Source organism: Oncorhynchus tshawytscha, linkage group LG33 (assembly GCF_018296145.1).
Source record: "Oncorhynchus tshawytscha isolate Ot180627B linkage group LG33, Otsh_v2.0, whole genome shotgun sequence".
Lineage (NCBI taxonomy): Eukaryota > Metazoa > Chordata > Actinopteri > Salmoniformes > Salmonidae > Oncorhynchus > Oncorhynchus tshawytscha.
This window is the reverse complement of record NC_056461.1, coordinates 17,705,467-17,720,366: the sequence shown is the minus strand read 5'-3', so window position 1 is coordinate 17,720,366 and position 14,900 is coordinate 17,705,467. Positions and strand designations below refer to the sequence as shown.

Sequence of the window (14,900 nt, the reverse complement as noted above, 5' to 3'; positions counted from 1 at the left end):
TCAAAGTAGTGGAATGGGGTGTTTTTTTTAAATTGTATTTTATTTGTAATTATTATATATATTTTAAAATAGTGCTATTATAGGTGTAGGATTGGTTGGTAGTTCATTTTCATTTCACAAAGTGTAACTTGATCAATAGGTGGCGGCATGCAAAACAAATGTGCAAACGCCCTGATACCGAAGAAGAATTATTCTCCTCCACGCCCCCAACCCAACCGCACCCCTGGCTCCTTGGATAGTAGTAACGTTACCAACACGACGATGACCCACGGACCTTACTATAACTTCTTGAATAACTTATTCATTTCTCGATAGCTTCTACTATAAAATAGTAGTCATAGTGCGGGTCTTATCATTTTCAGGCTACCATTTGTCATAGCTTTTCAAGAATCGTTTTGACTTGGTAGGTTATTAGAATGTTTTGCCGAAATCAGGTGTCGAGAACCACGGTAGCAAGGGGGTCAGCATTGGATCTGGAAATACGACGACGGGGGCATTTCAACACTCTTACGGACACGGCACAGGTGAGTGGAGAGCTAACGTTTCGCTCCACAAAGTGAAGCGAATGCGTTATACCATATTTTCCTGTTTTCTGCTGTTGATGCGGTGTATTTGAGTTCTCTATTGATCAATTGTATCACAATATATCAGGCTATTTGAAATAAGTAGTGTGCTTTGCTCGTAACTATAATGTAAAGGGGCAACTTAAAACAATAACAAAGGGCACCGCCGACCCTTTTTGGATTTCTAAAAAACGAAGGGATAAGCCTGGAGAAATGTTAGTCTTAAATTCATAGACAGAGCTATTGCTGAAAGGACTGACCATCCAATATATCAAAGTTATAGTTCTAATGGGCTAGGTCAGTTGAACTAAGCTCATGAGTAATTTAGAAGTTCTATTCTTCAAGAGTCAATGAGTGTATATCATTTATAATCCTGCAAAAAATGTACGTAGCAAAAGCAGATTGCCCCTTTAACAATATTGCTTAGATTTCTTTCCCCCCGGAGAAAAATTATTGTGGCTTTTGGTGATTGATACAATGACATCACATACTGGAAATGACAAAAATCCTAAATGGTTCTCGGAACTTGTGAAATGACTCATACCTGAGTAATCTAGTTGAAAGGTACATATTGCTTCCTGGCCATGAAATTATATTGTTTGTCTTGAGTAACAGTAACTCTTTAAGTCACTAATAAGAGGTGATGCGATGCTTGAAATAATTGATAGTTCATATACACATTAATTCTCTCTCTCTCCATTCCTCCCTCCCATGGGAAATGCAACGCTTTTATTCCAACTATGTCATTTCCCCCCCAAGATCTTTGCCCTCTACTCTTTATACTTGGCACAGCCAGATTTCTTATCAGACTCATTTAACACTTTTATCAGCTGCATAAAAACATGGAATGTTTTTTCAGACTCACAGAATCAACTGATTACATAATAAAGTCACCAACCAAGACTTAGACCAAGGGGCATCTTCAGGTGAATTGAAGAATAGACGGAGGGGAGAAGGAGAGATATAGAGAGAAGATGGGAGATGAAGAGCTGAAATCCCAACACACAAACACCCACACACCTGACTTAACGCCAGGGAGTGGGAGGAGAGCAGACCAGACTGTGACTCATATCATTGCTCAAGTGCCGGAAGACCAGACGGCTCCATTTGTCACAGTGAATGATTGATCCATAACTTCTGTTACCTCTCTAACTATGCGGTCAGTCTCACACAATGACTGTTCTGTCTGAGAGCAGCTTGGGGTTTTAGCCTGCAGTATATGATGCTGCCATTGGGGGAAACCATCCGGTGTCCTGTGTAGTAAGCCTAATATTGACCTAATCATGACCGTCCATGACCGTCCATGTGTGATGTCCACAAGTTGGTTGCTGGCTCAATTTTTTTGGGGGGTCACGGCTTAAGACATGGGTCTAGGTTAAAAACATTGGTTGGGTTCAAATGTAGCTTAAAACTACATCAGCTTTAAGCTAGCTAATTAGCACAGGTAGTCCACTCTGTCTTCCATCTGTTTTCCATAAACAAATGCTGTAACACCTATTAACGTGTGTATAAATTTAACCTTTCGTTTTTTAATTATTTTTTTCTTGCTGATATTAAAGATATGGTCCTTATGCATCCAAAACCGTACCCCACGCGATGCATGTTAATGTTCAGACCGAACGTTGCAGCTCTTAACAAAAGTCCCCCGTACAGAAGACGCTTCGTCCTATGACTCGTATGTGTAATGGAACGGAGTCATGATCAAGGGCTAAAATAATCCATGTCCTGTCCTCCTCTGCAGTTGACTGACCTTAGATCAGTAGGCCAGAGTGAGCTAGCTTTACCACCCATTAACATCTCTGCATAGTGCTGCAGTGTAGAGAGCCTTGATAATACTGTGGCAGGTTCCAATATCAGATTGGACAGCATTTCATTGTGTTTTTACTGGCCAGTAACCCACTAGGCAGTCCAAATCCTTTTATACATTATTGGCTCCAACCCTCCTCCTCTAGAGTTGAATGGATTTGACAATGCTGTCTCACTGCCTGAGGTCTGTAACCATGTGCTCTATGAACTACAAATAGATTGGCCATTGGATGTAGTACAGAACAGTCCAGGAGAGGGCACTGTTGCCTAAAATCAACTCATATTACAGTACAGTACATGCAAATAGTTTAATACTTTGTCTGAACCATGATGAAAACGGCATGCTAACAATAGGTCAGAGCTGTAGATGGTGGTAAGATATCTGTTTATATGACATATGACTATGGCCTGTATATTACATGTTGTCAGGTAAAGCACACCCAGGTATTAGGTTAGTCTCCCCAGAGGTGGGGACTAGTCTGGGACTTGAAATAACAAGGCATACTAATCCATGTAAAATCCCCGCCTCCACTCCCTGTTGACTGGACCTTCTCTCGTCTCTCTGGCTGACTGTAGCTTTAACTCAAACTAGACTGGACTGCATATTCTGTATTATAAAACTGGTGGAGTCATTCACAAAGTAGATGGTGGATCGAGGAACATGAACATCTTTGAAAATAACCAGGTGAGTGTACAGAACAGTGTTGGTACAGAGGCAGTACCAGACCTTTTTACGATAGCTTGGTCGTTGCGTAGGGATGCTTGTAATATATGGTGTACATGTGTGAATATACTCAGAAAATCTTTCTCAGGAGCGCCCATGATCACGTATTTAGGATCATGTATTTATGTGTGTACAAGATGGCTAGTGAAGAATCTGATTGATGTATTGGAAGGAATATGGTCTCTAGTCGGAATTTGGGCTGTGTAGACATCTGTTTGAAGTTGGGCCTGGATAGGAATTCTTATGTTTCTGCACAGACATGGTAATCAGGGACCTCGTGTCAGGTGTGCTATATCCTGGTAGGTAACTGGTAGATGTTCAAGGGAAGAGACATCAGACATAAATAACACAGTTCATTTGGACATACTTGGACAATTATTATTTTTAAACCTTTTTGGCTCCCGAGTGGAGCAGCGGTCTAAGGCACTGCATCTCCGTGCTAGAGGTGTCACTACAAACACCCTGGTTCGAATCCAGGCTTTATCACAACCGGCTGTGATTGGGAGTACTATAGGGCGGCGCACATTTGGCCCAGTGTATTATATTTACGATATTAACTGACTTGCCTAGTTAAATAAAAATGACTGTCACATGGGGATTTGGTTGTTCAGAGTTAAGTACACTGAACTAAAGGTTAATGGGGCTCCAGAGTGGCGCAGCGGTCTATAAGGCACTGCATCTAAGTGCTAGAGGTGTCACTACCCACCCTGGTTCGATCCCGGGATGTATCGCAACCAGTCCCGTAGGGCGGTGCACAATTGGCCCAGCGTCGTGCTGGTTAGGGCCTGGGTAGGTCGTTTGGCAATTTGGCCTGGGTAGGTCGTCATTGTAAAATAAGAATTTGTTCATAACTAACTTGTTTAGTTTTTTAAAATAATTTAAAAATGGGATCTATCCATGCTTATAGAAACACAACATAATAATGTTGCAGGAATGCTAAACATGGTATGTTGTGTTTCTATAAGCATGGATAGATCCCATTTTTAAATTATTTTAAAAAACTAAACAAGTTAGTTATGAACAAATTCTTATTTTACAATGACGACCTACCCAGGCCAAATTGCCAAACGACCTACCCAGGCCCTAACCAGCACGACGCTGGGCCAATTGTGCACCGCCCTACGGGACTGGTTGCGATACATCCCGGGATCGAACTAGGGTGGGTAGTGACACCTCTAGCACTTAGATGCAGTGCCTTATAGACCGCTGTGCCACTCGGGAGCCCCATTAAACTTTAGTTCAGTGTACTTAACTCTGAACAACCAAATCCCCATGTGACAGTCATTTTATTTAACTAGGCAAGTCAGTTAATATCGTAAATATAATACAGGAATTCTTATGTTTAACTCAGTTTTTGTGTTAACTCAGTTTTACTGAGTTACCATTGAGGGTAATGGTCAAAATACTATAATTAAATGATGTAGCAGCCGCACAAAGCATGATCATTGATCTCTTCTAATCCTCCAATCTTAACCTGGTTTGAATGTGTATAGTCAGATAGAGTTAAACCAATGTTGCCACAAAACCTAAAACAATACAGCATAAGTCACATGGCTAGATAAGGTCACCACATTTTGCCCCACAACGTATTGTCTTAGCAGTCTGATCTGATTAATTATCCTGCCAGGTACCAATGCCAGTGGGCGCATACACACACACACACACACACACACACACACACACACACACACACACACACACACACACACAGGCCAAACCCTGATACTTTAGCTGGGTTGTTCCATGTCATTTCAGTAAGCCATGACACCCACCATCTCAGATTCTTCTGAAATGGTTTTGGTGGTTAAAATGTATAAGATTAGCATTCCTGCAACATTATTTTGTTGAAATATAATTAAACTAATTGATTGCACCCAAATTGGCCATTTTTATTTCTTTATAGGATTTGTATAATATTCAGTAAATATAATACACTGAACAAAAATCTAGATGCAACAATTTCAGAGATTTTACTGAGTTACAGTTCATATAAGGAAATCAGTCAATTGAAATAAATAAATTAGGCCCTAATCTATTTGGAATCGTTTCCAGATCCTTGCGACATGGGGCCGTGCATTATCATGCTGAAACATGAGATGATGGCAGTGGATGAATGGCATGACCATGGGCCTCAGGATCTCGTCACGGTATCTCTGTGTATTCAAATTGCCATCGATAAAATGCAATTGTGTTCATTGTCTGTAGCTTATGCCCGCCCATACCATAACCCCACCGCCACCATGACGCACTCTGTTCATAAGGTTGACGTCAGCAAACCGCTCGTCCACATGACGCCATACACACTGTCTGTCTGCCATCTGTGAAGAGCACACTTTTCCAGTGTGCCAGTGGCCATCGATGTTGAGCATTTTCCCACTGAAGTTGGTTACGACGCTGAACTGCAGTCTGCAAGACCCTGGTGAGGATGAAAAGCACGCAGATGAGCTTCCCTGGGATGTTTCTGATAGTGTGTGCAGAAATTCTTAGGTTGTGCAAACCCACAGTTTCATCAGCTGTCTGGGTGGCTGGTCTCACACGCGCAGGTGAAGAAGCCCGATGTGGAGTTCATGGGTTGGTGTGGTTACACTTGGTCGACTGTGGTGAGGCCAGTTGGATGTACTGCCAAATTCATCAACTTCTCTAACAGCTCTGGTGGACATTCCTGCAGTCAGCATGCCAACTTGCACACTCCTTAAAAAAAATAAGAAAAGACATCTGTGGGATTGTGTGACAAAACTGCACATTTTAGAGTTCCCTTTTATTGCCCTGCACCTGTGTAATGATCATGCTTTTTAATCAGCCTCTTGATATGCCACACCTGTTAGGTGGATGGATTATCTTGCAGTGACTTTTTCAAATTAAACATGCATGCTATAGCGAGCGCCAACCACTGGCCACGCATTCTGAAGGATTGATAGCTTATTAAAGCAATTTAAAAGTAAGTATTATAGCCTACATTTCTATGCCAGAGGAACTGTTCAATATTTTGTTTATCAATCGATGATTGTGATCTATCTCCTGCCTTGGTATAGGCTGTGAAATTAAATAGGAAATGATGTTGTGCTTCTATCACACAGCAACACCATGCTGTGGCCTTGTATTGTTGTCAAATATTTAAAATAGTGGATGGATGAATGGTAATATTTGTTGTCGGCCTAGGTTATAGAAGCAGAAATACTGTAAGTCATGTCAGAAAAGGAGAGAGGTCCTGCAATTTGAGTGATTTATATAATGAAACATAAGGACTACACGCCCAGTTATGCGATCTCCAACGGCGAATGTACTCAGCTTTTTAAAAGAAAATGAGGCCCCCAGGATGGTCTCTCCTATTTCTGTAGCGTGAGGCAGCTTGATGAACAACTACACCCCCTGGACAGGAAGCTCGTCTTTAGAAGGGCCTTACCTAGACTCTATCCCCTTAATGCGGAGTGCAAAACAGTGACGCACCGGGTCCCATTTTTACAGTCTATGGTATGAATCGGCCAGGGATCGAACTCCCAACCATTCAATCTCAGGGCGGTTACTCAAATCACAAGGCCACTGAGTGGTAGGGTAGGATAGGAATTTTAAGTGGGTGGGTGGGTGTGTCTCTTTCGGATGTCTGACTGTCCTCTGGTGTTCCTCCTCGTTGTCTGACACTGAAGTGCTTTTTTTGGACATGGTGTTTATTATCTGAGTGGACAGGTTAGAAGACTGTGAGGAGAGCTCAGAGACTACATCATGACCGAACAGACAGCGTTCTTCTTGACTTGAGTCTTAAGTGCCAAACAACAACAAAGCCAGCACCTCGCCACTGTTTTGGTAAACCGCTGAGGAAAGGGGCTCATGAGGCATTTCTAAGTAATATTCTTCAAGAAACAATGGGTACGAGGTTTATGTACACTGATTGTACCAAACATTAATATTTATTTCCTCAGAGATGCTGACCCATGTTGACTCCCGTGCTTCACACAGTTGTCAAGTTGGCTGAATGGCCTTTGGGTGGTGGACCATTCTTGATATACACAGCAAACTGTTGAGCATGAGAAACCCAGCAGCGTTGGAGATCTTGACACACTCAAACCGGTACGCCTGGCATCTACTACCACAGCCCGGTCAAAGGCACTTACATCTTTTGTCTTTCCCATTTACTCTCTGAATGGAACACACACACAATCCATGTCTCAAGGCTTAAAAACCATTCTTTAACCGGTCTCCTCCCCTGCATATACACTGATTTGAAGTGGGTTTAACAGGTGACATCAATAAGGGATCACAGCTTTCACCTGGATTCACCTGGCCAGTCTGTCATGGAAAGAGCAGGTGTTTCTTTAAATTTTGGGGGGGATTCCTCATATCTTATTAATTGTAAGGAAAAAGTTTGGACCACATTGGATGTTAGGTACTATATTTATTGAATACTAGATGAATCCTATACATTTTAAATGGCCAATTTGGGCCCAATCAATAATCTTAACTTCTCAAGAGATCAGATTATATTCCATCAAAATGTTGCAGGAATGCTCATTTTATCTGTTTCTAACTACAGACAATTTCAGAACAAACTGAGATGGTGGGTGTGAATCCTCTTGTGCTGTTTGAAGTGGAAAGCCCAAGCTGCTTGTTTGTCTAGGGTTTCTGGTAAACAGGACAGAATATATCCTTACTGCCCTCATCCTTCTGACTCGGTCTGGTCCAAGACCTCTGACTTCTGTTGAGTCGGGTAGTGTTGGGAGCTGTTGTTAGATATGGCATTGTTGAATGTGGAGGAAGGGTCACCTAGCTGTACACAAACTGATGAGTAAAGTAGAGCCTCTCCTAACTTTTCTGTAATCTTTCTCTCCCTATTGCTCTTGCTCTCCTCTGTCACTCAACCACTCAGGATGGTGAGGTGCAGCGTCAGATAGACCGCGAGGTGCGGATGCGTGAGGGGGCCAGTAAGCTGCTGGCTGCGTGCTCCCAGAGAGACCAGGCTCTGGAGGCCTCCAAGAGCCTGCTCACCTGCAACACCCGCATCCTGGCCCTGCTCAGCCAGCTGCAGAGGATGAGGGAGGCCCAGGTCCTGCAGAGAGTAGGCCACAGGTAGGAGAGAGAGTGGGTGGGTGGGGGCAGTTTGCTGTCATAACAATTTAGTAAATAAATAAAACCACTGTATTCTCCGCTGCAGGTCCTGTATTGGTGGGTCACTGGATGAGAGGCTGCCCTGCATGGGTCATGTGGCCATCTCAGGTGAGCTTGTACACATGCGCACACAGACACCATTGTAAGATGGCGCCGATAGATGGCAGCTTCTCTTCATGTCCTTAGGAAACTGTGCAGTATTTTTTGTTGTATGTATTATTCTTACATTGTTAGCCCAGAAAACCTTAAGTGTTATTACATACAGCCGGGAAGAACTATTGGATATCAGAGATGTCAACTTACCAGCACAACCAACACTACGACCAGGAATACGACTTTCCCGAAGCGGATCCTTTGTCTGCACCTGCCAGGGCATTTGAACTAATTCCAGAGGCCGACCCAAAATAAAGCCGTCGGAGGAGAGGGTGCCGGAGCGGTCTTCTAGTGGGGCTTCGGATGCGTACACTACCCACGGCTTCCGAGTATATTATTCGCTAATGTCCAGTCCCTAGTTAACAAAGTCGAGGAATTAGGGCAAGAGTTGCTTTCCAAAGAGATATCCGGGATTGCAACATACTCTGTTTCACGGTGATATGGCTAGATGGGGACATGCTCTGAGTCAGATTTTCAGTGAATTGCGCCAACAGGAACAAACATCTCTCTGGTAAGAAGTGTGGGTGTAATTGTAACAACATACAAGAACTCACGTCCTTTTCTTCACCTGACATAGAATTCCTCACAATCAAATGCTGACCGTATTATCTCCCAAGATAACTCTTCTCGGTTATTGTCACAGCCTTGTCCCCCCGCAAGCGGATACCAATGCGGCCATCAAGGAACTTCACTGGACTTTATGCAAACTGGAAACCATATATCCTGAGGCTGCATTTATTGTAGCTGGGGATTTTAACAAAGCTAATCTGAGAACAAGGCTATCAGCATATCGATTGCAGTACACGAGCGAGGAACACACATGACCACTGCTAATCTAACTTCCACAATGCATACAAGACCCTCCCCCGCCCTCCTTTTGGCAAATCTGACCATGACTCCATCTGTTAGGTCCACAGACGATGCAATCTCAACCTCACTGCACACTGCCCTAACCCATCTGGACAAGAGGAATACCTACGTGAGAATGTTGTTCACCGGCTACAGCTCAGCATTTAACACCATAGTACCCTCCAAACTTGTTATCAAGCTCGAGACCCTGGGTCTCGACCCCGCCCTGTGCAACTGGGTACTGGACTTCCTGACGGGCCGCCCCCAGGTGGTGAGGGTAGGTAACAACATCTCCACCCCGCTGATCTTCAACACTGGGGCCCCACAAGGGTGCATTCTGAGCCCTCTCATGTACTCCCTGTTCACCCACGACTGCGTGGCCATGCACGCCTCCAACTCAATCATCAAGTTTGCTGACGACACTACAGTGGTAGGCTCGATTACCAACTATGACGAGACGGCCTACAAGGAGGAAGTGAGGGCCCTCCGTGTGTGCCAGGAAAATAACCTCACATTCAATGTCAGCAAAACAAAGGAGATGATCGTGGACTTCAGGAAACAGCAGTGGGAGCACCCCCCTATCCACATCGACGGGACAGCAGTGGAGAAGGTGGTAAGTTCCTCGTTGTACATATCACCGACAAAACTGAAATGCTCCACTCGCACAGACAGTGTGGTGAAGGTGCAACAGTGCCTCTAACCTCAGGAAGCTGAAAAAATGTGGCTTGTCACCAAAAACCCCCACTAACTTTTGCACGTGCACAATTGAGAGCACCCTGTCGGGCTGTATCATCACCTGGTACGGCAACTGCACCGCCCACGACCGCAGGGCACTCCAGAGGGTGGTGCGGTCTGCATAACACATCACCGGGGGCAAACTACCTACCCTCCAGGACACCTACAACACCCGATGTCACAGGAAGGCAAAAAAGATAATCAAGGACAACAACCACCTGAGCCACTGCCTGTTCACGCCGATTCCATCTAGAAGGGACGGTCAGTACAGGTGTTTCAAAGCTGGGACATAGAGATTGAAAAACTGTTTCTCATCAGATTGTTTAACAGCCACCACAAGCACAGAGAGGCGGCTGCCAACCTTCTGACTTGATATCATTGGCCACTTTAATAAATGGAACACTAGTCACTTTAATAATGCCTCTTTAAGAATGTTTACATATCTCACATTACTCATCTCATATGTATATACTGTATACTGTATCCTTCACTATCTATTATTTACTATCTATTGCATCTTAGCCGCTCTGTCACTGCTCATCCATATATTTTATACTTATATATTCTCATCCCATTCCTTTACTAGATGGTGTGTATTAGGGTTTGTTGTGGAATTGTTCGATATTACCTGTTAGATACTGCTGCATTGTCAGATCTACAGTAGAAGCATAAGCATTTCGCTACTCTCGCAATAACATCTGCTAACCATGTGTATGTGACAATAACATTTGATTTGACCAACAGATACGGGTCGGAGTCCTATATCTTACAGAAATGTCTCATTCTCTCTCTCTCTCGCTGACCCTCAATCCACCCATTCTGCTCTTCCTCTCCAGACCTGCGTATCCCACTCATGTGGAAAGACTCAGAGTACTTCAAGAGCAAAGGAGGTGAGTCCCATATAACCTTGAATGGCGCTGCCACTAACCCTCTCATGACGACGCATCATGTGGCAATGCCTGGAAACGCACCATTTTTGGGGGATTAAATCGGCGCTCCTGAACATCGGCCCTGAACATTGGATAGTAATAGCACTTGATAGCATCTAGCTCATAACAATAATGTTTGAATTGAATGGAACAGCCTTTGGTCAGAACAGAATGCAAGTGGTGCATATTGAGAGAGTGGAGTCTCTATTGGCTAAGTGTACCCGGCCGGTACGTCATCAGTTCATCAGAGTTTAGTTTGAGCCATATCTCTCCCACCACTACCAGAGTGGCCTGAGTACATACATTCCACTGATGGAGTAAATCTAAGGTCTCAATCTATAATCTTGTCTAAACCAGTTACGTGGCTAATCCATGCAGATTATGACTCGTGCATGTGGGGTAAGCACATTCAATTAACCACCTCCTGTTTGTTTCTAAAAACACTTGTATTATCGTGGCTCCTCTCAGAGCTACATCTGAAATCAGGTCAGATTTAGAGGTCACACCGGTTAATCCTGTAAAGGTGTAGTTATTGGACTCTTATTTAACCTACTACGTTCTCACTATTTTTCTGCCATCTCTGTCCTGTTCTCTTTCTGCTCTCTGCCCATCTTCTTTTCTCTAAAACTCCATCCTCTCCATCTCCCACTCTATTCTATTCCATCTTGCTCTTCTCTCTCTCTTGCTCTCGCTCTCTTTCAGAGCTGCATCACTGTGCTGTGTTCTGTCTGCTCCAGTGTGGCAGAGAGATCTATGACACAGACCTGGTGATGGTGGACAGGAATTTGACTGACATCTGCTTCGAGGACACCATCATATTGCAAGTGGCTGCTCGAGTTGCTCTCATTTTGTCTCCTTAATTTATATGACACTATTAGTGCAGGTGATGTAGCATTTTGTCTGTGGTTTTAATATTTGCTTAGAAACGTATAGAGAGCTTCTGTCCTCTTCAGTTTAATTATGTTTGTGTAATTCTGTATTTCATTATGTCCATGTTTCTTTGTTAATATTTGTTTCTATATTCATCTGTGTGCGTGTGTTGCTTCTTGTATATGATCCAGTAAGGAGGCGAGCCCGTGCTTTGAGCTCCGTGTGGAGCTGTACAGTACCTGTGTGGTGGAGGACTTCTCTCCGGGCCCAGGGGCACTAGGACCCAGGAGACATAACCGCCTCAGCAGCTCCCTGGGCTGCACCTCTGGGAGGAGGATCAGGGCAGCTCTAGAGTCTGCAGCCTGTGGTACCATACCCAACGTAGAGGGAGGTGATGGAGGAGAGTCTCCACCACCTCTGCTGCCTGCTCTCTGTACAGAGTGAGTGTTGATGTAACAGCTTACACACGCATGACACACACACACAACTGGAATCAAATGCAACGGCGATGTACATAATGTCAACTCAAACTGGCCACACAAATCGTCAAATATGCATACTCACATGCAGTACATTCCGACTAACTGTTGATTGTGTGTGGTTTCTGTTTGCAGGGGGCCAAAGTATCACCTTCTGGCCCACACCACACTGACAATAGCACATGTTCAGGACAGCTTCAGAACACACGACCTGTCCATATCAGCCACAGGTGAGTGGCGACTCCTCTCCTTTGGCTGTTTACTGTCCTTGAATAGCAAAAGCAACAAACTCATCAACCAACATTGTTCCAGAGGACAGTGCATTCTGGCTGCCTCTCTATGGCAGTGTGTGTTGCCGTCTGGCCGCCCAGCCTCTCTGTATGACCCAGCAGGTTATCAGCGGCAGGATCAAGGTGAGTTCACTCTTTGTCATCGCCCTTAGTATCACACCCACCATCATCATTCGCATCATTTGTTTAATCATTCTCAGTTTTAGTATGATCATTAGAGTCGTAATTACGGTGCCTTCGGAAAGTATTCAGTCACCTTGACTTTTTCCACGTTTTGTTTACGTTACAGCCTTATTTCTAAAATGGATTCAATCATTTTTTTCTCATCAATCTACGCAGAATACGCCATAATGACAAAATGAAAATAGTTTTTTCGATTTTTTGGGGTAAATGCATATAAAAACTTTTACATAAGTATTCAGACTCTTTACTCAGTACTTTGTTGAAGCATCTTTGGCAGTGATAACAGCCTTGAGTCTTCTTGGGTATGACGCTAAAAGCTTGGCACACCTGTATTTGGGGAGTTTCTCCCAATCTTCTCTGCAGATCCTCTCAAGCTCTGTCAGGTTGGATGGGGAGCGCCGCTGCACAGATATTTTCAGGTCTCCAGAGATCTTCGATTGGGTTCAAGGCCAAACTCTGGCTGGGCCACTCAAGGACATTCAGAGACTTGTCCCGAAGCCACTCCTGCATTGTCTTGGCTTAGTGTCGTTTTCCTGTTGGATGGTGAACCTACACCCCAGTTTGAGATCATCAAGGATCTCAATGTAAATTGCTCCATTCATCTTTCCCTCGATCCTGACTAGTCTTCCAGTCCCTGCCACTGAAAAGCATCCCCACAGCATGATGCTGCCACCATCAGGCTTCGCTGTAGGGATGGTGCCTGGTTTCCTCTAGACGGGAGTTCAATCTTGGTTTCATCGGACCAGAGCATTTTTTTTGGTTCTCATGGTCTGAGTCCTTTAGGTGCTTTTTCGCAAACTCCAAGCTGGCTGTCATGTGCCTTTTTATTGAGGATTGGCTTCCGTCTGGCCACTCTACCATAAAGGCCTAATTGCTGGAGTGCTGTAGAAATGGTTGTCCTTCTGGAAGGTTCTCCCATCTCCACAGAGACTCTAGGAAGAGTTTTGGTGGTTCCAGACTTCTTCCATTTAAGAGTGATGGAGGCCACTGTGTTCTTGGGGAACTTCAGTGCTGCAGAAATGTTTTGGTACCCTCACCCAGATTTGTGCCTCCACACAATCCTGTCTTGGAGCTCTACGGACAATTCCTTCAACCTCATGGCTTGGTTTTTGCTCTGACATGCACTGTGAACTGTTGGACCTTGCATAGACAGGTGTGTGCCTTTCCAAATCATGTTCAATCAATTGAATTTACCACAGATGGACGCCAATCAAGTTGTAGAAACATCTCAAGGATGAGCAATGGAAACAGGATGCAACTGAGCTCAATATCGAGTCTCATAGCAAAGGGTCTGAATTCTTATGTAAATAAGGTATCTGTTTTTAGACATTTGCAAAAATACATTTTAGAATAAGGCTGTAACGTAACAAAATGTGAAAGTCAAAGGGTCTGAATACTTTCCGAATGCACTCTAGTTTAGTCAAAAGCATCGTTATATTCATTCCTACCATTCTCATGATCAGCTTGAGAAGGAGCCTGAGTGCTGGACCGACATCTACGGTGTCCTCAAAGGGACAAGTCTTATCTGTTACCACAGTCAAGAGAGCATGGTTGCCCAAGAGGAGCCGTTATTCACCATCGCCATCAACAAGGTTCGTTACTCTTGTAAACACACAAGACATGTCAGCATATTCACACTATCATCCATACACACGGCCAAAATGCAGAGACTGACGCAAATTTGCATAAATACTGAACTATAATCCCATTTAGCATCCACAAAAGAAAAATACTGTTTTTATTAGAGGTTTACACCCCTTGTAGCAAGCTATAACAGCACAACACCACTCTGCATACAGTCCAGTACATCACTGGGGCTGAGCTTCCTGCCATCCAGGACCTCTATTCCAGGTGGTGTAAGAGGAAGTACCTAAAAATGGTCAAAGACTCCAGCCACCCAAGTCATAGACTGTTTTCTCTGCTACCGCACGGCAAGCGGTACCGGAGCGCCAAGTCTGAGACTAAAAGGCTCCTTAACGCTTCTTCCCCCAAGCCATAAGACTGCTGAACAGTTAATCAAATGGCCACTGGACTATTTGCATTGACCCCCTTGCACAGGCTCGCTGTACACTCACTGGACTCTAACCATACACACATGCATATGGACGCCACACACACATAGTATGTGGAGACCTTCAAATGAGTGGATTTAGCTATTTCAGACCGAGCCGTTGCTAACAGGTGTATAAATTCGAGCACACAGCCATGAAATCTCCATA

General features: G+C 44.1%; 1 protein-coding gene across 6 annotated transcripts in view; it reads left to right on the top strand.

Moving 5' to 3' along the window:
- The first annotated feature begins 209 nt into the window (after positions 1-209).
- LOC112234446 (rhotekin) overlaps positions 210-14,900 on the top strand; it is a 97,965-nt gene continuing 83,274 nt past the window's right edge. For 4 of the 6 annotated variants that reach the window (XM_024402578.2, XM_024402579.2, XM_024402580.2 and 1 more), the window contains exons 1-9: positions 210-524; positions 7,955-8,154; positions 8,240-8,301; positions 10,767-10,820; positions 11,562-11,679; positions 11,921-12,169; positions 12,344-12,438; positions 12,521-12,621; positions 14,145-14,273. In XM_024402578.2, the coding sequence (XP_024258346.1) occupies positions 417-524; positions 7,955-8,154; positions 8,240-8,301; positions 10,767-10,820; positions 11,562-11,679; positions 11,921-12,169; positions 12,344-12,438; positions 12,521-12,621; positions 14,145-14,273 (1,116 nt within the window). In that variant the 5' untranslated portion in view covers positions 210-416. Of the gene's footprint in view, positions 525-2,931; positions 3,055-7,126; positions 7,159-7,954; positions 8,155-8,239; positions 8,302-10,766; positions 10,821-11,561; positions 11,680-11,920; positions 12,170-12,343; positions 12,439-12,520; positions 12,622-14,144; positions 14,274-14,900 lie in introns of those variants that run through there. The other 2 variants (XM_024402581.2, XM_042311396.1) reach the window with 2 other exon arrangements.